Here is a 21,928-nt window from a genome sequence, read left to right as displayed (position 1 = left end):
TGACATTAAACATTGAAGCTGGTCATTATGTTCTGGCTGATATGACACAGAGCTCAAATTTGAGGTTCTCAGAGTTCCAATAAAATAAATAGGAGGCTTAGCACTGCTCCAAAGCTTAATAATCTCATGAATCTGGCGTGTAATTGAATTCAGCCCACACTGTTTGGCATACTTTTATTAGCTTCATCCCTCTGGTTCCTATCAAAACAATACAATTACACAGTTCGAAACATTTCACTTTCCTTTACGTATGTCGTTGTGCAGAAAAAGACACTCGGACCAAGACCAGACTTTAACCCATTATCACTCGTCTTATTGTGTCAACCCCCAGTTTGACCCTGCGCTCCACACCGCCCCGGGCCAGGATTAAGCCCCTATACACGGACACACACGCGCCCCAAACAGTCACAACAAGCTTTTAATTGAGATGGAAGGGGATGGATTGGATTAGCTTCTGATTTTTAGGGAGCACAGACCCCAGATTCACCAGTGAGTCCCTCTAGTTCACGCAGAGAGCACCCACTGATGACCTGCCAGAGAGATGGGAACTCATGGACGCAGCTTCCGGCCTGATTTGAGTTTGTCCTACTTCTATAGAGTTCTTCTGGTCCCACAGTGAGGACACAAGAGGCAAACTAAATATGCTACAGCTGGCCTCATTTATGTATTGTTAAGTTTAACTCTGCGTATTAGGTGTGAAAAGCAGAGAAAGCTAAATACTGTACCTAGAAGTGATCCTTAAAATACCTTGGTACTTGTACTATAAGCAGACGTCCTAGTGTCAAATTTAAGATTACCAGCATAATAAATCAAATAAACAGTTTCAGCCATTTTTAGACAATACAGGAAACTGCACATACATCACCTGAGCGTGGGTATTTTGTCTAGCTCAGGGGTTTCCAAAGCGGGACATGGGAGCTTTTGGGATGGCAGGGGGCAATGAGGTGCAGTGGCAAAATGATTTCAAAGCAATACTATTTCCTCATCCATTCAACCAGAGTGTAGGTGTTTTAAACCTGAAATTATTGATCTAGCTGGCTATTACAGCGGTCAGTTTCTTTCTGCTTCTTATAAGAGAAATGGATAACTTACAACCTCATATTGTTTATAAATGGCACTAGAGGTCGACCGATAGATCTGGTATTCAGGTATTTTATAGTATCGGCTCTCGGCAGATCTAACACTATCTCCGGGACCGAAAATGATAGAGAGACTTCCTGTTTGTTGCATTAAAAAGAGCAACGTCGGTGCTTTTAATGAAGTAGGACGACTTCCTAGGCCTCAGGGGAACAGAGAAACATCACAATGAAAAAGTTTGTTGAACAGAAACACAAGTTGCACTAAAGTCAACATTGCATGTCATTTTGAAGTACAGAACCTGGAGAATTGAACCGCTGAGTTAGTTATAAAATCCGCAATTGCATAGTTGATCGCCATGCAAAATGCTGTGGCTAGCAACAGTATGCTAATGCTAATGGCAGCTACTCAAGACTTGGACAAAAACTTTGAGTGAATCACCTAAAGTGGCAAAAAAAATATCGGCCACTGTTGGAGTGACCAAGTATTTGTTTTTACAGGATTACAGACTAGAGAGTTGGAAAAATGTCGGTTAAAAATATCGGCCAAGCATGTCGGCATCGGTCAATAAAAATCCCCCAAAATCGGCATCGGCCTTAGAAAATGGCACTCTCTGTGTAATTCATTCTTCATGTTTTGCCAGTTTTGGTCTAGATTTATGCAAAGGAACCTGCTTCCCAGCCCTTGCCTCACAGGTGCGTAATGGTTTGCCTCAGCTTAATGTTTTCTGAGAGCTGCAGCTATCACTCTAACCCCAGACCGTGACCAGCTTTACCCCCATGTTTTGAATGTGAGACGCCATTCTGAGATTTACTACATCCGTAAGCAGCGGAAGCATACAATAACCGCTGAGTCTTACTTGCTTTACTACGCAAATATCCCCCAGATGGACCCTTCCCCGAATTCCCCTGCACTGAACTTCCCCTTCACCGCTGCCACTAATCTCCTCCTCATTGGGGGTAATTATGCCCCAGCTTTTCAGGATGCAGCCAAAACAAACAACATGGCCCTCAGTCCAGATGGGTGGCATGTGTTGTGCTGTACTGGGGCAGGAGTGTGTTAGACAGGTGTGATAATGGTGTTTTAAGCCGCCTGTTGACTTCTTAGACAAATAAAGGCAACATAATAGGTGCAGGAGGAGCCATCAAACAGGCCTGGTTGTGAATATTCATCTGACTTGTTATGAAAAGCCGTGAAATTAATCTAAATTGTTAAATCTAATCGCAATAACCTTTTATTTTGGGAGGTGCCATTTTCCTTGCCTTGTAAACAACTCCCTTCATTGTTTGTATTAGATTAAACCTTCTGGCGTTGTCCAATCCTGTGACTTTGTGCGAGGTCAAGTCGTACGCCCATCCATCATGTTGTCAAATTGAGGATAACCCCAGGGAGCAGGGCCCCGGCTTCAGGACGTCCTATTAGACACTTTACAGACAGCTCATGCACCCGCCTCTGCAGCACTTTTAAGAAACACATTACCTGACTTTAATTGACCCATGTAAGAGTCGGTGTGCGCCGCTCCCATGGGTGGTACCTGGTACGGTCCAGGAGTGAGGAGGAGGTCGACTACATGTGCATCAACTATCACAGGTGTGGAGTCCTGGCATCCATAACTATCTTAGAACATCTCCATGTTTCTGAAATAAGTACAGACACATACTGTACAGATTTCAACAGTCTGTTTCTTTAACCTCTTACCACCCGTTACCACCCATAAAACGAATGCATTTCTCCAGTTCGACTTTACCCAAATCTGAAAGCTTCTCGACTGCATATACAGACTATAGGCCAGTGGGGCGCCTCATTTGAAAGCTAAGACCTACAAAACTGATCAGAACTTTTTCGTTGTATGGTGGCCGCTATTTTGTCACATTTTTGAAGTTTTTTCTTTTTTTCATGTTTTCATCTATTTTTGGTGTGTGTTTTTTTGTCATGTTTTAGATTTTTTTTTTTTTATGTTTTTGATTGCATTTTGGATGCTTCTTTTGTCGTGTTTTTTCACTTTTTTGCTGCTTTTTGTCACGTTTTTGTCTGTTTTTTTTGTCATTTTTGCTGCTTTTTGACACTTTTTGATGCATTTTTCTCATTCTTTTGTTGCTTTTTTGTCATTTTTTGTCATTTGTTGTTTCTTTTTGTCATTTTCTGTCACTTTTTTGTCTTTCGTCTTTTTTTTTTCTTTTTGGCATTATTGTTGCATTTCTTATTGTGTTTTTGTCGCTTTTTGGTTGCTCTTTTGTCACTTTTTTCAGGTTTTAGATTTGAGTAAAGCTGTTAGGGGTAAAGAGTATAATTAGTTACAAATATCTACATTTAATATTAGAACATTAGAGTTTTTCCTTATTGTTTCTGTAAAATACAAAACTCAGCCTTCATGTGATTATAAAACCCCGGGCACTGCGCACTATTATACTCAAACTGTCGTGTTGAACATACACTATTGGCAGGCAATCAATGCAAAACTTGTCGAGCGTAATAAAATAACATTATTATTACCCATGAGGCCATGCAGCTGATCTGCTTTAATGACTGTGGTAACTTTAACAGCTTTCCTTTTATTATGCAGCGATAATCTGATTTACTGAGCCTCGTCTTTACACATCTTTCATAATGTATCAATCATAACGTTTTATGCTCATTTCAGATTTATACTGCACCCTGGAAGTGGACTCGTTTGGGTACTTCGTCAGCAAAGCCAAGACGAGAGTGTTCAGAGACACCACAGAGCCGCAGTGGAACGAAGTCAGTCAACTATACATCCGCCATTATTCCCTCGTTTTACAGCAATGGCTGATCATCCCCTTCTTTGTATTGTTCGTAGGAGTTTGAGATTGAGTTGGAGGGTTCCCAGTTCCTGCGGATCCTGTGCTATGAGAAGTGCTACGACAAAAGCATGCTCAACAAAGACGACAACGAGATCGTGGATAAGATCATGGGCAAAGGACAAGTGCAGGTAAGAGAAGCAGAATAACTGTGGAGCCAGTAGTGGACGGTCACATTCACGTGTCAGGTATAACAACATGACCACTCAATAGGCACAAGTTTAATGGTTGGGCTTTTTTGGGCTCCAGTAATAGGCAGTATGTCAAATGTTATGCCTGACTAGTCCCTACACAATGAACACTGTCCATTTTTATTTCGGGCAGGTTTCAAAACTTGTGACTCGACTTTATTTGCCTTGTCTCCTCACAATGCTGTGGTTTTGTGCTGGTGGCCTCTAATGACGATGGTTTGCGTTATTAGAGTCATGTTGCAGAGGGTTTTCCCCAGTTGTGTTGTGAGAACCGTCCCAATAAAATCCCTCAGACTCTTGTTAACGCGCTGCTGAGGAATCTGAGGTTTCTGCTGCATGTGGCTCAGTCACTGTTGTTTGGGTTGTTGAAGTTTACTGTGAAGTCACTTTTTCCATAACTTTATGGTCAAGAGAAGCTTGACTTCAGTGATTTTCCTGATTGTGCCGGCAAATTGCCTCTGTGGCACTGGGCATCCACTTCTGCTGCTCGGTAATTGATATGATCAGACTGGAGACATAGGTCAACAGCAAGACTTTCTGAAAAGGATTCACATTCAAATATTCTCAGTGTGAGTCAGAGCAGGGGTTTGCTGAAGCACTTGTGCCAGGGGAATATCGACACCTTTGCGTCTCTCTAGGACTGTGCAATTCATCAAAATGTTATTGAAATCGCAATATCTTTTGTGGTCACTCTCAATAATTGTCATGGGTCTTTATAATCATCAGGTTTAAAACCATTTCTTTGGCAGAAACATCTCCTAATTTTGGAGTTTGGACAAGCCAATGGGATATTTTATGTGTTAAATGATACTCTTTGAACACATTTGTTTTTGTTCTAGCTGAGGTTTGTATAAAATGTGTGTCTAAGTTAATGCATCAGCTACATGTATTTATTTTCTTATTTTAAAAAAAAGAATCGTAACTTTCGTAGCTTTTGACATATGTCTAAGGTCCGGACATACGCAGTCACTGCTCTTGAAAATGTTAAAGGAAAAGGCCACGTCCAGCCAGTTGTGGACCCCTAATCTAACCCTATGTCTCTCCCTGCACTTTAAACCTTGTCACACTCACACATACTACTGTCTATACTACTGTTCTGTCTGATAAAAGAAATGTAACATAATTTACAACCAGAAATCCTTCAGGTACAAGCAAAATAGCTCGAATTCAGATTTAGTCATAAGTCGACACTGATTTACTGTGCTACTCTATGTACAAACTACAAAACCAATTTGATTTACAAAGAAAATCTCCTTAACAGATGTGGGGGAAAATATCCACAATTTACAACCTGTAATTTAAATATCTGTTTCTGAAACGTCCTCAAACAACAGGAAATCAAACGCAGCAAATCGATTTACTCTTTCCATTTGTTCTTGCACATTAAAGCCAAATCCGTTGCTGGTGTCTTTGGCAAAGCTTGTCTCCTGTCAAATATAGAAAGTGAGGCAGACGTGAATCACTCAGAGCAGTGTATTTTAAAGCAAAACCCTAAATAACTCCCATCATCATTCGTTCCCCCTGTTCTTTTTTTAATTCTAGTGTTTGAGTAAAACCGTTGGCTGATATAACCACTCTGCAATTTTCTCTTCTCCCCTTCGCCGTGTTCTGTCCTTGAATGCTTCCTTTGATTGTCTCTAAGGAGCCGAGACTGGGAGGCAGGAGTGCACCATAGAGACACTTGCTTTTATTCACTGCATCCTAATGTGGCACAGCCTTGGCAGTTTGTGCGCGGCCATAAACAGATGCTTCGTGAGAGATGAGAAGAATTCACCTGAGAGCAGACTGAGTCATAGTTTTTGAACTCTGAGCAGACGGAGTTCATTAAGAGCTACACCGTACAAGTTGTTCTGGCACCTCGCTTTGCCTCGTCTCTGCTCTGTGATAATCAAGTTAGAACCAGCCTGTAATTTTGATTGAAAGGATGAACTAGCTTAAAGAATGACATACGGATTTATGGACAGAATACTATGTAACCTTAATGTTTTAGCAAATTAGCATATGGCAAAGACTGTTATTGTTTAGACAGTGCAATATCCTTTGCAAACAACAAAATATCCTGTCTCAATGGGCTCTTATGTTTAAAGTCTGCTGTATACTTAGTTTAGTTTAGTTTAGTTTATTTATTTATTTGAACAGGGACAGTGTACAATATACATTAACCTCAAAGGGAGAGATGCGTTGTACCAGGTTATAGCACTTGTGCTAATTTCCACCTGCAGTCCCTGGGCAGACTGATGTCAACAAAGTCATAATACATATACTGTATATAGATCAGCTGTCTGCTATATACTGTATATAGATTGTTCATATTTTAGTATTGCCTCAAATGCCTCAAAAAGCAATTTGATATTTTCCACGTATTATGCAGCCTTAGTTTTTACAGATACAGTAAATTAGTAATAACAGCGTAATAGACACTCATAGCTATTTATAACTAGCATCCAGAACGATACCCCGCTGTATATTTTATACACGGGAATATCAGTCTGGGCAGGACGCCCTCGTTTGCCGCTGCTGCCAAACTCAAACGAACGCGTGCAATCAGGTTCGTTTATTTGTGGTCGTTCGTGAGCAGCGTCACTCTTGGAAGGTGAAATCCACTCAATAACAATCTACGGACACTGCACAGGAGAGAGAGAGAGCTTTTTTCCAATCGGTGGTAAATGATCAAAACACATCGACAGTAGGTGAGATTTGTGGTTCATAAGCCTGTTTGAATATTAACGCAGAACTGCTAATAACTGATTGCCCTTCACTGATTGGTTTACTTCGCTTCCTGTTGTCATGTTGTAGTCATAGTTTTGGTCATACCGCCTTTAATCTGCCCGATCCCGTCAGACCTCATCATAGTAGTTTGTAATCAGTATTGCTTCCTTTTGGGGAATGTATACTGTGCAGAAGTTTCAGTCATGTAAAGCCATGATGTAAATACCATCTGCCGTGGTCGGATGCTGCGAGTGTGTATGGTCTATATTGTTTTGCTGTTGTTTCCGTGTTGTTGTGTTCCGTTGTTGTTCCACTATGTTATCATTTTAATTGTATTGTTTTTGGTGGGGTGGGCACTTATTAGCTCTTGCTTCGGCCCACTCCTTTTGAGCAGAGTGTTTGCTGCTCAAATAAATAAAAACCTAAGGGCCTGGTCGGCACTTGGATGGGAGACTGTTTGGTAACACGAGGAAGCCTGGCGAATGTAGTGAGTGAGTGGTTGGTGGTGGTCAGAGGGGCCGATGGTGCAGACTGGTGGCAACTGTCTGGAGTGAATGAATAATGTAATGTAAAGCGTCTTTGAGTGTCCAGAAAAGCACTATATAAAACCAATGTATTATTATTATTGTTGTTATTATTAAAAGTAGTTGATGCCGACTCTAACCAGACTCTAACCAGCGGTGAGGCATATCTATAATGTGTTCTGTCGTGATATTATGTAAGATATTGATGTTATAGATGGAGATGGTTGAAAGCCTCCAGTATAAATTAGTTAATGTGCAGCTGATAGTTTAGTGTTTTTCTCCCACTGGGTTTTTGAGGACGGGGGACGCCCACACGGCTCGCCACCACCTGCTCCTGACACTTATTTGGACTTTGTTTATGTTTGCCTGGTTACTTCATTTGCCTGAACTAACTGAATATGAAAATAAGGGAATATCTCCTTGTTTTAAACCATCAAAATGCTCGGTCCTTGTTCGGTCCCTGGTTCCCTCCGTTTTGACACGCCTGCTGTAAACCGTTTTGCGACTCCTTCATCGCGTTTTAAACACACCATAAAGAACGGCAGAGCTTTTACATCTGCATCTTTTTATTCTGCACTTTTATAGACGCGAGTGTGCCGCGTTTTCTCATAAGCGGTTTGATCATTTGATTTTATATGACAATAAAGGCCACCCTCTCTGATGCAGCTGCCTGTCACCGAGACGTCTACGCTCCAACTTCTCCATCTGGGAACATCCACATCAAGCCAAAAAGAGGCAAAAAAACAAAACAAATAAGTAAACCACATGTTTGTTGGCTGGCTTTGAGAGACGAACGGGAAAATGAGAAGAGAGGAGACACAGGAGAGAATGGCATGTTCTGTCCCAGACTTTAGAGGCTGGGAATATTTTTGATAATCCATAAGTTTTGACAGAAAGGTTTTAGTCAGAGTATGTTACCTTGTTGATAATGTTACCCGTGTGAGATGTTTAGTTTCTATAAATATAAAAAAAAAACTGTTCGATATTGGTGCTATGATGTATAAGGTACAGAAATACAATATAGGATGATGAAGTGTTTGAGATTTATGGTGACTTCTTACTATGGTAGCCCTGAAGGGACATGTTGTCGATGAACACATTCAATGTCAATATGTCAGACAGTGAAAGATGTAAAAGTAAATCAATGGAAGAGATTTAGTCGACATCAACTAATGCTGCAATTTTATTTAACATCTTACGCCTTAACTGAGCACATTTTCTCCAGTTCAGCTTTACCCAAATCGAATTTCTTCTCGCCTGGACAGCGGCACGGTGGTACAGTGGTTAGCGCTCGTGCTTCACAGCTAGAAGGTCCGGGTTCGATTCCCACCTGGACGGGGTCTTTCTGTGTGAAGTTTGCATGTTCTCCCCGTGTCTGTGTAGGTTTGCTCCGGGTACTCCGGTTTCCCCTACCACGAAAAACATGTACAATAGGTGATGATGAATGAGAGTGTGTTTGAGAGTGTACATCGGGGACGACGGATGGAAATTACAAGGCTACAATCCAGTGTGGCATGTTTACATGCATGAGACCCATGTATGTCCATTAACATGCATCGACCAAATAAACCAATAAATAAATTATATAGACCAGTGGAACGCCTCATTTGAAAGCTAAAACCTAGAAAAAGGATCTAATATTTTTCCTCGTGTTGTCACTTGTTTTTGTCATGTTTTTCATGGTATTTTGTAACTTTTTTATAGCCTTTTGTGTGACTTTTTTTTTGCTATTTAGTGTTTTTTTATTTATTTTATTTTTTCCATTTTTGTTGCCTTTTTATCACATTTTTATGACTTTTTTGGGGGGCTTTTTTATTTTTTTGACACCTTTTTTCAAGAAGTTTTTAGATTTGTGTAAAGCCCAACTGGAGAAAATGTGCTCTGTTCAGGCGGGGATTAAGATGTAAAAACATATTTAAAAATATTAATTATTCTATAGAGGCACAGTTCATAAATGGTTGTACTGTACAATGAAAAGGCGTCATGCCATTTAGGCAAAACACCAATTTACATATACTAATTGACAAATTGCTCTCCTTTGTTTCTTCTAGAGCTGTACAATATTAAAATATCAAAAGTAATTCTTCTGACAAGCTTTGCTATTGGGAATTATGATTTATGATCTAAAATTAAGATTCAGTTCAATGTGCACATTGTAAAAAACCCTGGAGAATAACCACAGGAGAGAAGACTGAAACATGAACTGCTCCACCTGTACAAGAATCATGCATTTCAGAATGTGTTTGTTAAAGTCCTCCAGGGTTAGCAGAAGGTTGTAATAAATAAAAACCCAGGATGTTTGGTTGTTTGCAATGGATATTTATTGCGATTAATTGTGTAACACCGGGTTCCTCCTTTTGTCCACGGTCTGTAAACGTAAGAGACATGACGTATTGTCTCTTTACTCAGAAGACGTATATCTCTCTGCATTGTGGAAGTGTCCTGTCCTGTTATAGATACTATCTCACCTTTTACCGCTGCTAACACATCAATCTCCCAAAGTCAACATCGGCACCTCGGGAGAACCTCGGTCGGAGCAGAACTGTTTGCTTTGGTGAGACACAGTTTGGAAGGAGCCCCTGGTGTTTGGCTTTGCTCTCTGGAGACCCCTCAGATTTATTTAAAGAGATGGGAGGATTCTGACTGACCTTATATGGGCATCGCAAGCAGGAACATTTGTGTGTTTTTCGGTGAAGCCACTGTTCGGACTTTACATTGCCCCGATGAGAAACTTCAAGTGCTCCGGCGTTGTCATCCAGTGTTATTTAGGCAGTGACTAAGGAGCGGGCCTTGTTATGAGTCACAGAGTTACCAGAATCAATGGTGCTATGACATAGATGAATACATCTATGTCATAGCACCATTGATTCTGGTAACTCTGTGACGGCAGTGCGGTTAGTTGTAAAAGGCTAAGGTGATTTATGGGGTCGTGCCAATGAATGGGACTTTTAAACTGTTTTTCCCTGTGCTTTTATTTCTCAGTTATGCTTTGAAGCTTTACAAAGGTTTGGAAAAAATCAAAACAGGAACTAAATTATAGAATAGTGATAAAAGGATGATCTGTTTTTGTAATGTCCTCTTGCAGCTAAACAAAAGGAATTCGCTGTGAGCCTGATTGACTTTTCGGTCTGTCGGGGAAACAAACACCGCCGTTTATTTCCATTCTTGGCGCCCCCAAAGCAGATAACCTCCGAACCCCGGGTCGTGTCTGCTAATCCTTCAGTAAATGGCAACTGTCAAAGTCCTGTCGCTCGAAGCTGAAACGCAAATCGTTTGGTCAATGTCTCCTGAAGTTAAATGGATCCATACCAGTTCAGACGCGAAAGTTGGGGACTGCAATATCTGACGACAATTATTGACAACAGAAATCCATATATTCCATTTTTATAGACACATTTGTACCATTTTGATATATAAAGGGTCTACTACTCAGGGCACTTCGAACCATTTCAAGATTCCGTGAAGCTCAAGGTGGATCCCAGAGTTAGGACTAAACACGGTGAGGCTGCGTTTCAGTTTATGCAGCTAAAATCTGGAACAGACAGATGTGAGACAGGCCTCAACTCGATGTTCAAATCTTGGTTGAAAACAGATCTATTTAGCTTTGCAAAATGACAACCAAAAGTATTTAACCTCTTTACCACCGCCTTAAAGCAGCACTAAGTAACTTGTTTATCTTTATATCCTTTTCGTAGTCCTTCTATACAAGTCTTTATAATACAAGTGTAAATGGGATGATTGGAGGGTCTCTGGTGTCTCTGGCCAGAAAATCACAACTTCGCTGCCAGCGGGTAGAAGTCACCAATACACACTAATGGAATCACGACAAAGAAGCTAACAGGCTAACGGGCAAAGCTAGCTGCGGGCTAGCGCCACTTCCCAGTATTTACAGCTAAGTTTTGAGTGAAAAAAATTATCTCCATTGTGTAATTGGATGAACAATATCCCTTTCTCCCTTTGTCTTTTCTGTCAGTGTAGTATTTACTCTCACGGACAATTAATGAGTAAAGAAAACACAACATGCCACGACACCTGCAGTGGCGCTAATGGCCTCTAGGGACATGAGTTACTTAGTACTGCTTTAATCTCCACTTGGGCTTTACCCAAATCTTAAAGCTTCTCGACTGCAGCCTATGGGCCAGAGTAACGCCTCACTTGAGACCTACAAAACTGAGCGCAACCTTTTCTCACATTTTTGTTGTGTTTTTCGCCTCTTTTTTGTCTCTCTTTTGTCGTGTTTTATTGTGTTGCTTTTCAGGCATGTTTTTGTTGCTCTTTTGTGACTTTGTTTTAGATTTGTGTATTGCCAAACTGGAAGGGCTTAAGAGATTCGTCTACTCTCTTAGCTTTTAGCTCAATTAATCAATTATAATTTTCATGTTTTATGGTTTGATTTCATTTGCTTTGTTGTAATAATATCCAGCAGTAAAGCACTTTGAATTGCCTTTGTGCTTTACAAATAAACTAGATAAAATAAAAAAGACAAGACCATGTGTAAAACTATGTCATATTACTGTCTCTCCACATTCCAAACACATGCATGACTGATTATCAAAGGGAGATTGTTTTCTAGCTGGATGCCCGTTGACTTGTCAAAGCCCACAACCTGATTTCTCTTTGTAGGCCATAGCTGTTTCTCCTGTTTTTCCTGCACATTGATTGATTGTTCTCGTGTTGTCAGAGAGGAGTAGCCGGCGCGTGGCTTTTGGATCGTGAGCTGTGGAGCGCTGCTCTCCTGCTCTCCACGTCTTCAGAGGGACGCTTATGTAACAGTCGGAGTTAACAGCCGCACTGCTTTGTTTTCACACAAACGCATCTTTCCCCGTCAGAGCCAGAGATGCTTTTATCTGCTCGCCCGTCCTCCCTCTGGGCGCACCACTTTCATTTATCACAGGGAAATTGGTTTTCTTTCATACACCCACCAGCACTGTCAGACGTTTGGTCCGACTTCGTGACCACTTGGAAGTCTGTTCAAAAGTAAAGGCTCTCCAGGTCTGAATGATTTTACTGACCGCTTAAATGTACTGTACATCTGCAAACCTATTCTCATTTGGCTCTCTGATAAGATTAGCATGTGGATTTTAAACTTTATGAATTTAAACTATTCTGATAATATCTTTCAAACTTCTTGGTCCTTTTCTCTGAACAATAGCCACACATTCTCCTCTGCTCTTCCAAGTTCTGCTTTGATTGGGCAGAATGGAACTATCACTTATTACAAAGCCGTATGCAAAAATTCCTTGCTCAGTCTTTAATTGAAAAATGCGATGTGTTATCTTATCTCCCGCTCCCTAACTCATCACCCAAAGTTTATTGAACATGTTCAACTTGTGTGGCACCAGTAGGGTTATATATTTATGTAGCTGGTGCAGCTGTCCCGACTTGCACCTCCTTTCTCCATGAAAACACAAGTCAGATCTGGGGGAGGACGTTTCAAAGGCATAACTCACAGAAATATGGTCATAGACTTTTCTCAGTGTGGTACAGTTAGTTATGGACAACCTTTAAAGCTGGTCTGTAATCTCTATAATTGTCTATATCTTCATTATAGCTCATTATACTTTATTGTAGTGCATGATAAATGTGTCTTTTCTCTTTCAGCTCTTTTCCATTGATTAAACCCAACAAATCATTAGAATTACACAGTGAGATGATGACATTTCCTTTGCATATCATTAACTCAGTGCTACCAAACATGTTCTTTTTATTTCACAAGCTCCCGGACTGTCTTGCATCACATACTGTATGCATCTGCTGTATATGAGAACTGCATGTTCCTTGCAGTCCTTGACATCCTGACATCGAGTTATGTCACCATGCTCTTTATTCCTTCCCTTTTTTCCCTCTCCATCTTGCCTCGGTGCATCGCTGGAGGGCTGTTTTTTATTGGTTGGCCTTCTGGGGTGAGCACATGTCAAGCCCCTGCAGTGTTACCGTGCCCCAATAATCTGTAACTGGAACATGATAGGACGTCGAGATGAAGGGGCATTGAATGGTTCCTGGCAGCTCTTTGGGCTCCTCTCAACTCGAGCAGTCAAACAGGGCCTTTTGCATGCATTAGCCGGGGTTACTGTAAAACGGAGTGCGACTGAGGGGTTGTAAAGTTTGAGGTGGGCTTCTTACTCGCTTAAAAGCCGGATCTCTTGCTCGTACGAGAAGCATTAGATGAGAGGGATGACGTTATAGCGTTGAGGGCCGTATTGGTTAAATGTTTGTGGCTGATAGTGTTCCTCTGGTAAATGAACAATGACCAGTAGATCCGCCCCGGCTGAGAAAGTACAGGCCTTGAGTTCTGATCCAATCACTCTGCAGTTGCACAAACAGTGTGTCAACATCCGGCTGCCATGAGCTAACAGTAATCGACAAGTACACAAGTGCTCGGAGTTGGCCAGTATTCAGAACAAAGCGATATTGTGTGTCTCATTATTTTGCTATTGAATGCCCCTGACTGTCTACATATGTTTAAAGATAAAGTAAACTAAAAACTCCTAGCCGAGGTTTGAGGCATATTCAAAAAAGCATCAAATTGGATTCAGACTGGCATTAAATCTAAATTCATCAGAAAATTTGACATTGTTCAACCGCTTTTTATTGTATGAGTTCATTGAAATGACCAAAACCATGGTCTAAAACATGTTCAGCAGCAGTTTTGGCTGAAATTGACCACATTTTGTTGCCCAAAGGTTTTCTGTTTTGTCCAATTATCTTTCCTTTGTTTGATGAAATGTTTCCAAATCCCAATAAATGAAATATCGCTAGCCACATAGCATAATTGCCTAGTGAGTGAAGCTATCATAACTCTTGGGGACAGCAGCCTTCAATTTCTGGATATTTGGAAGCCGAGCCATATCTGCAGAATATCCAACATCCAACCAACTTCACCACGGTTTGAAGAGCTTCCTTTACTTTTGTATCTGCCGCCATTACCAAACTACAACCAGTCTGGCGCAAATGCTTGACGTCACCTACAACACCCGCCTCCCTCGCTCGCTGAATAGTAGGTTGAAATTGATAATTGAGTGTATGGCTGGCTAAGGCCAGGCTTCCTTTAAACAGGCTTTTACACTCAATTGAATAAGGGCTAAAATTTACAATCATTTTATGTGCTTAAGATTCACAATAGTAACAGGGAATAAAACTTGGCTTTCCGACTTCCATATATATCCCAAATCCTTCATTATAACTTTCTTAAACTTAAGACTTCCACCGCTATGATCTGTTTTGCTGGCACCGTGTTGACATGTGCCTAACACATTTACATCTACTTCGGGTTCAGCTTTCATGAAGCTATCAAGCTGCCAATCTCCTCTCACCACAGTCTTCCTCTATTTTGGTAAAAATGTGCCATGTTTCGAGTGCCTTTGGTGCATATCATAATCATGTTCTGCCGACCCGAAATGTCAGCATATGCGGTGAAAAACAACAAATATTACATGTTCATATGCTGAATGGTTAAGCTGTCGTTAAAGAGAAGGATTAAATGCACAATTGTTCTTCAAGTTTGAGCTGGAATCATGGTGTCATTGACTCACTGATTTCTTGTTTTTGTTGCTGTTTTGGCCTCTCCTCCAGAAGTGCTTTGCTGAAGTCAAAGTCCGTTCACCATCTTCATGCTTTTTTTCAGCAAAGCAGTATTTATTAACATCGTGACCAGTTCCACGTCCCAATAAAGCATTTATTAAATTCCCTGCAGCATCTTCACTGCTCTGCATTTATGAGTCATGATCGTTGCCTAAAATCACAGTTGGCTCTGATGGTGCTTTGTAACTGCAAGGCACCAAATCTAGTTTTTATGTCTTTTGTCTGGCCTCATTTTCAGTTTCATGTCATTAATCTGACGGGGACCAAATTGTACTTTTCCCCCCCCCCTTTTTTACATCCAATGAACTTCTTTATTTCTCGTCATTTTCTCCCAGGATCCCTCGGGGCGCCAGGCTGCTGGAATTCCATGTAGCATTTGTTTTCCCCCACACAGCCCAGTGCGTTTTTCTAATGAGCGCTCGTGTTCGCTCTCCCGTGCCCGTGACTTCACGCTCCGCTGGTGTCGGTATTAATACAAATTAGCGTCCAATACGGTGAGCCATCTATTCCGTGACTGGCCCTTGTCACTTAGCCCTGTGATCCGTCATGTCCCTGTTCTTGTACCCCCCACTGCCCCGCGCACGCAGGGCTGTCACACACACACACGCGCAGTAACAGATGGGACCGTGCCGAGCCCCCGGGACGTCCTGCGAATGGGTGATGGGCTAATGCATTGTAAATGATATCAATAACTCCCGCCCCTGCATTACCTGCTGTTTATTAGTCTTTGTCTCATTGTCTGAGGTGTTTTCCAGTGGGGTATGTGCATTCCCAAACAAAGAAGGCGCCGGGGCACCTTTGTTACCCGATTTGTGATGGCATCCGGTATCGTAAAAACATGACACGCATAGATTAGTTTTCTTATCTTAAGAAGGTGTAACATCCTCCTGCTTCTACGGTTTATATTGATACAACAGAAACCTTGATGTCTTTTTTTAATATAGAGTTTGATGATTAGATTTACTATTGTTTGAATAAATTGTGAAAGATGGTGTAAATAAGAGATGCACTGATCCAGCTTTTTCGCTACCGATACTGGGTTTTGAATATCTGCCGATACCCGATTTTTACCCATACCACTCTGTTGAAAGTGGCGCCCTCTGAGTGAACAATTGAATTGACTCTTTTCTCCATTTTAAGATCAATAAAGTCATATTTTATTGTCATGATATAAGGGATCAATTATCATCTATTGATAAACTCTTGGATACACATTTAACAAGGATTTCTACACTAAATATCCTTGGGTATGACAGGCTTTAGGCCACATTAATACAAACAACTCACATGAAGTGATCTGATCATATGTTGGATCAGTTATTTCTTAAACTACAATACAAACACTGGTTTCAGCAGTCAAATATATCCAATTTTTGCAGAGGATAAAACTCACTCAGAGATTGAATTCTCCATTCCAATGATACACAGCATTGCCCATATTCACTTATATTTAGGTGGTAAAAGTTGTGTTTTTAAGGCATTAAGAGTTAAAACTGGTATTGGTTTAGTATCGGATATATGTAGCCGATACCCGCTATCGATATGCGATCCCAGTATCGGATCGGTGCATCCCTAGTTTAGATAATATGAGCCATAATAAACTGTTTGTGGAGATCTAAACGGCAGGATTAGCCGGTTTTACATAATAAGACTCTATGGATACTAGAAATCTCTTGTTGCTGTTTTATTTTGCCTATACAGTAGTAATTGGAGTCTTGTGGTTTGCGGATTCCAACTATTTAGACTGTAATTTCAATTCCAGTGCGATTACTCTTGCAGCTTCTGTAGATTAGCTACATGAATTACCTCCAAACAGGTTGCCGCTTTACACAATTATGCATTAATTAGCTTTGACATATTTTACTGGAGGGTGTGTAGATAGTCATTGGAACCTAAGCATTGCCAAATAAAGACACCGTCCCATCCTTGTTTTGCCTATGCTTTTTAATGAGTCTTATCCTTCAAAGTCTGGAGCATATGTTGCATTTTATTGATGAGCCCCAATTAAGCAGACTTCCTTGTCGCGCCATCCTTGATCAGCGAAGCTTATATGTCGCTGTTTGATGGATTTTTCAGTCATCTCTCCTCCCAAAGAAAGCATCTCCGTGACAAGCCTTACTTACTCAGACTTTTTCTTCGGGCCGCCGTCGGGGACCTACATGCCCTAAATAACTACCTACGTTCAAAAAAGCCAGTCTGGGATCACGCAAACATCCACAGAGCAGCATCTCCTCCTGCAAACATGACGGGGGGGAAACACTGGTGACAAGGCTTGTCATTGTTATTCCTAACACCAAACAGAAGGCATTGATCAGATCTATTATTCATGTGCCAGAGCCCAGATGGGTAAGCTTCTTATTTCTGCTGTTGAATGTTTAAAGAAGCGGTAAGTAGTTTGCGGTAGTTTGATGCTCAAAATTAAACATCAAGTCGCTGACAGCAGGGTTCCTGTTGAAGAGTGAAACTAGTAAAAGCATAACAGCGCTTTTACTACATAACTCTTAAGGGATTATTCTACTTCAAGCAAACTAAGACACATGCTGTTCTTTTGGTGTTCGCTTGCACCACTACTTGGATACACTTGAGTTGTTGAGGAATCTTGAGCTACTGGTTAAATGTGGCGGTAAAGCTACAAACATTAATCTACTTGTTCCCCAATGGTTAAGTTATGGTTGATTTGCTGAATGTCTCTCCCCTCTCTTCACCCCTTTCCTCCGGTGCAGCCCTATTGAATGAAGCCCAAGCTGACTGATTCTATATTCTGGCGACATTTTTGTACAATGAAGACTTGGCTAATATTTAAATAGATATTTCATCTACCCTCTAGTGCTCTGGTGCTTATTACTTTTAGAGGTCACATCTGCCTGAAGCTTATCGCTGTAATTTTGGGCTGGAGGCAGGAAGACTTTGACAATGTGAAGTTAATTGCTGACACTCTTGGGCTGATGACCTACCGCAGTGTATTTAAGGCTTTAAAAGACAAAAAACTGCCATGATGAAGCAGGTTGGCGTCTTTTGAAAATGTTTTAATTTCACAGGATTGTTATGTATGACTATATTTAAGATATCTCATCTTGACTTTAAAGAAGTTTTGAAGAACAATAATCTTGTCAAAGCATTTCATTCTAATCACTTCAGAAGATTGACCCGCCTCTAAGTCAATTCACTGTGTAATCACTGCCACCCGGAATAATCAAAGGTACAGAATTGTCTATTTATTTAACATAATAATAAAGTGCTACCACCAAGTGTCTTGTCCAAACAAACAACACAGCCACCTCTCTGTTAAAGAACAAAGCGGTACACTACATTGATATTAAACATCATATTTTTGTATGTAAAAAGAGATTACCTTATTTAAATATACAAACATGTCCACTTTAAACGGATATACTCATATATAGACATTAATATTTGTAATTTAGGAGTTGTAAACACAAACCTTTTCATATGAGGCCATATAAAGCTAAATGTGTGCTGTGTCTTTTGTCTTTGCGGCAGAGAGACAAGTTCACAGAAAACTCGCTCCATAATCGGTCCTTGTTACAATGTTGCATAACACTTTAGAAAACGGCACTGGATCGACAACAGATGTATGATTTCCGTTCATGAACGGGGTGCATATGTGGCACATGTGGAGAGGGCAAGAGGAAGAATATAGGGACGAGGGCCCCAGATGGTGGCCAATTATGGGCTGCTGAGAGAGTTAAAGAGAGAACAAAGGATCTCATCACAGACAGAGAAATGAAGCACTCTCCAGAGAGGCCCAGCCAATCCCCGCTATACATTAACGACATACAGCCTTTTGTCTGCAGAGAAGTCAGGGTTCGGGAATAATTGGAAGCGCGCACTTTGACAGGAGGAGGGGTCACTCTACAAAACAATGTCATATTTGGACATTTGAGGCAGGAATGAGGAAGTAGTTGACATTTAGTTTGTTCTGGACCATTGTTTTGATTATCCAGAAACAATAACTGTCAAAGCAAATAACTGTAAGCGGGAACATTTATATTAACTACTTTTTTGTGTGGTCTGATTTAGTTCTCGTTCCCGGTTGAGTGATTGTTCAGGCTCGGTTTTAATCTTGGTTTCGTCTTGGTTAAAGCCTTATTAAATACATAATATTTAACCATACAATAACAATGACCTTAAATCTCAATTGGTTGCGACCCAGACTGGCTACAACAAGAAATTGGTGACAAATTCTTACTGGGATGGTCCTGGAATGTCTGTCACCTGGGAATAATGTGTGGAATACTATAGGCCAGCTGACATGCGGGTTAGTGCAGATCTCTCTCCTGGTCTTTAGGGGGTAGGAACCTTATTTTGCAGCGCTGCCTGTTAGGTCCAATCCAGGGATTGTCCGCCTCAAGCAAGCGTCCCAAATCCCTGTGGATGTAGCATTCTGTGGGAAAGACCACACAAAGGCTTATTATAACTGTGCTCCATCACATGCTCTGTTCATTTTATCCGTGCAATTTTATAGATTAGTAGAGTTTGTGCAGATTTATGGCAGACAGTTTAATTTCCTGTATATGTTTCTATGGGATTTTCTGCAAAGGCACGGTATAGAAGGAATGCCATGGAAAGATGCTTTACCATTCTCCTTTTCAGCATCAAATAATTGCTGCCTTTTCTGCTGATGAAATTGTTAGAATTGAGTATATTGCATACAATGATGGGTGGGTCCATTCCTTTAACAAAGGATTGGCCAAAGCTTGTAGATAGGATGATTGTTAGGTTTACAAATAATGATTATGATCAATCTTAGATGATGTGTATAGAAATTGTTACTATTAGTATTTCATATTTTTCTGGTTTGTGCCTTCAAATATATAAAAATAATAAATACATTTCTTTTTCTCTTGATTCAGAACAGCGTCTGGAAGTAAGATTTCCTGCTCCATCACCTGATAGAATCATAAATGCTTCTGTCAGGTGGAACATGAATGATCTGTAATCTATTTGATTCGATAAAAGTGCATTGAAAGTTGGTGATTGTGAATAGAAACTGTACTTAAATTCTAACTAAAGCTCCTCTTCACACAGAAATTGGCATATTTTATACTTTCACTAATATTTCACGAGCTGCGTCCAAGTAAGCACAATATGTCCTCTTTGCCTCCTGTCCCAATGTTCCATTTGGCAGCCCTGATGTCCAAACTCCACTCACAATAAGCCCTTGCTGTGTTTCCCAGCATGCACAGTCTGTTTAGTCTTTACAGTGGCCAGTGCAGGGACCTGGGCTGCTTCTGAACGATACGCATGTGTTTCGAAGAGTCAGATAGATAGACTTACCCAACCACAGGACTCCAGGGAACGCAGGCAAACACGAAGCGAGGTTTATTCAAATGCCACTTTTTCAGCCCAAATTTTGTTCCTTTCGTTTGTTTAGATTGTGATTGTGTAGTTAACTCAATGCTTTCCACATGCCGGGGGTTTCAGATTGTGCAAGAGCTTGCCCAATGCGGTTGTTATGCAGATTCAGCCCTGGAACATAAGATTAACCAGAAGAAGGGGGGGGAATAATAGAGAAAGCATTGTTACAGTAAAATAAATGCAATTATGATTTTTGGCTCGATGTTTTTGGGATGATAATCTGAATCTATTACAGCTACATTTGTACTAAAGGCTGCTCGTGTTTCAGCTCGCTTCGCCGCATAGCTTTTCTCTGAGCGTTTCAGCAGAGCGTCTACAGGGATCGGTTGGAATACACTGTCAGAAAGTTGCGGACGTCCTGTTTTTGTAATCGGACAAGTTTTGAAGTGGGCTCAGTAAAAGTATGTTGAGAGAAATGTAGGTGACCTGAGACACCGGGTACAAAAACAGCAGCTGCTTTGACCATCACAGTCACAAGGGGTTTGGGTAATGTGGGACTTCAGCGCGTTTTTCCATGTACTTTAGGGCCCGGTTCACATTCCCCGCAAATATTCCAATCATTTTGAGGACTAATAGTTTGTCAAGAGCGAAAACATCTACAAGATCGTACAGTTGTTGACTGAGATAATCTGCATTTTATGTCTGCAAGAATCAAATTATGCTTCAACTTTCAGGACGTTGGCTCACAAGATAATTAACATGAAAAATCAACTTTTTTGAGCACAAATCCTAAGTACCATAATTAGTTTTTCTGCAAATTGTGTCAAAACATGACTTACATCAGGACCAAAACAATGTTGTGATATATTGTGGCTTCTTGCGATACGGATATTGCATCACCTAAAATATCGCAATATGATATTTTCTTTTTGCGATATATTGTGCAGCCCTAGTTTTAACCTTGTCATGAAGTCGTTCCATCATCAAAAACACTGCGGTATTTCACTTCATTCTTTGAGTAATGCTGGTTAATCATTTATCTTCAGCTGAAGCTCTCTAATACAAATTTCCTGTATTTTGATGCGTGAATAATACCCTGACTGTCTTCCACATTTTTAAAGTTCCATAATTTATCACCGGCCCCGTTGTGTTCATCACAGCACCATCAGTTCGCTTCCATGCCGTCACCTAAAAAGTGGAAGTCAAATTAACTTTAACTTGTGTCATTTCCAACGCTGCCTGCAGAGGGTGCTCCAGTGTGAATGAAAATACACCAGCCCAGTCTTGCACTCCCGACTAGAGCTGGGCCGGTACTTTAACGATACTTGGTTTTCGATACCGATACCTGCACGATATTTTTGTCAGTACTGACTGTATACTAAATCATTTGTCATACGGAACCTTGAAACATTTATTCCTTTAATTTCTTTTGCATTTGTATCATTTGTTTGAGGTGAAGCAACCAAGAAACTTCCTTTATCCGTATTTTCTTCCACTTTTCCATTGCCGGGTCGTGGGAGCTGTTGGAGCTGCCCAAATCACATTGCACCTGCCCCCATGGCTCCTCCTGCAGGTGGTGGGTCCACGGGAGGACGGCCTAAGGGTTCTTACCGGGCCTGTTGATCTCTCATAAGGGGCTTCTGAACCACTCAGGTTTTTTCTCAATTTTCCTAACTTTACCCCAATTTTACCACTTTTTTTCCCCAAT

At 40.8% G+C, this 21,928-nt stretch overlaps 1 protein-coding gene across 4 annotated transcripts in view; it reads left to right on the top strand.

Annotated features, from left to right (window-relative positions):
• Window positions 1-21,928, top strand: part of abr (ABR activator of RhoGEF and GTPase) — a 138,399-nt gene that overhangs the window by 81,226 nt on the left and 35,245 nt on the right. For all 4 annotated transcript variants that reach the window (XM_079566118.1, XM_079566119.1, XM_079566120.1 and 1 more), the window contains 2 exons: window positions 3,719-3,816; window positions 3,896-4,027. In XM_079566118.1, the coding sequence (XP_079422244.1) occupies window positions 3,719-3,816; window positions 3,896-4,027 (230 nt within the window). The remainder of the gene's footprint in view (window positions 1-3,718; window positions 3,817-3,895; window positions 4,028-21,928) is intronic.

The sequence above is a fragment of the Gobius niger genome (assembly GCF_951799975.1).
Source record: "Gobius niger genome assembly, chromosome: 11".
Lineage (NCBI taxonomy): Eukaryota > Metazoa > Chordata > Actinopteri > Gobiiformes > Gobiidae > Gobius > Gobius niger.
The sequence above is the reverse complement of the archived record's forward strand: the minus strand, read 5'-3'. Positions and strand labels throughout refer to the sequence as shown.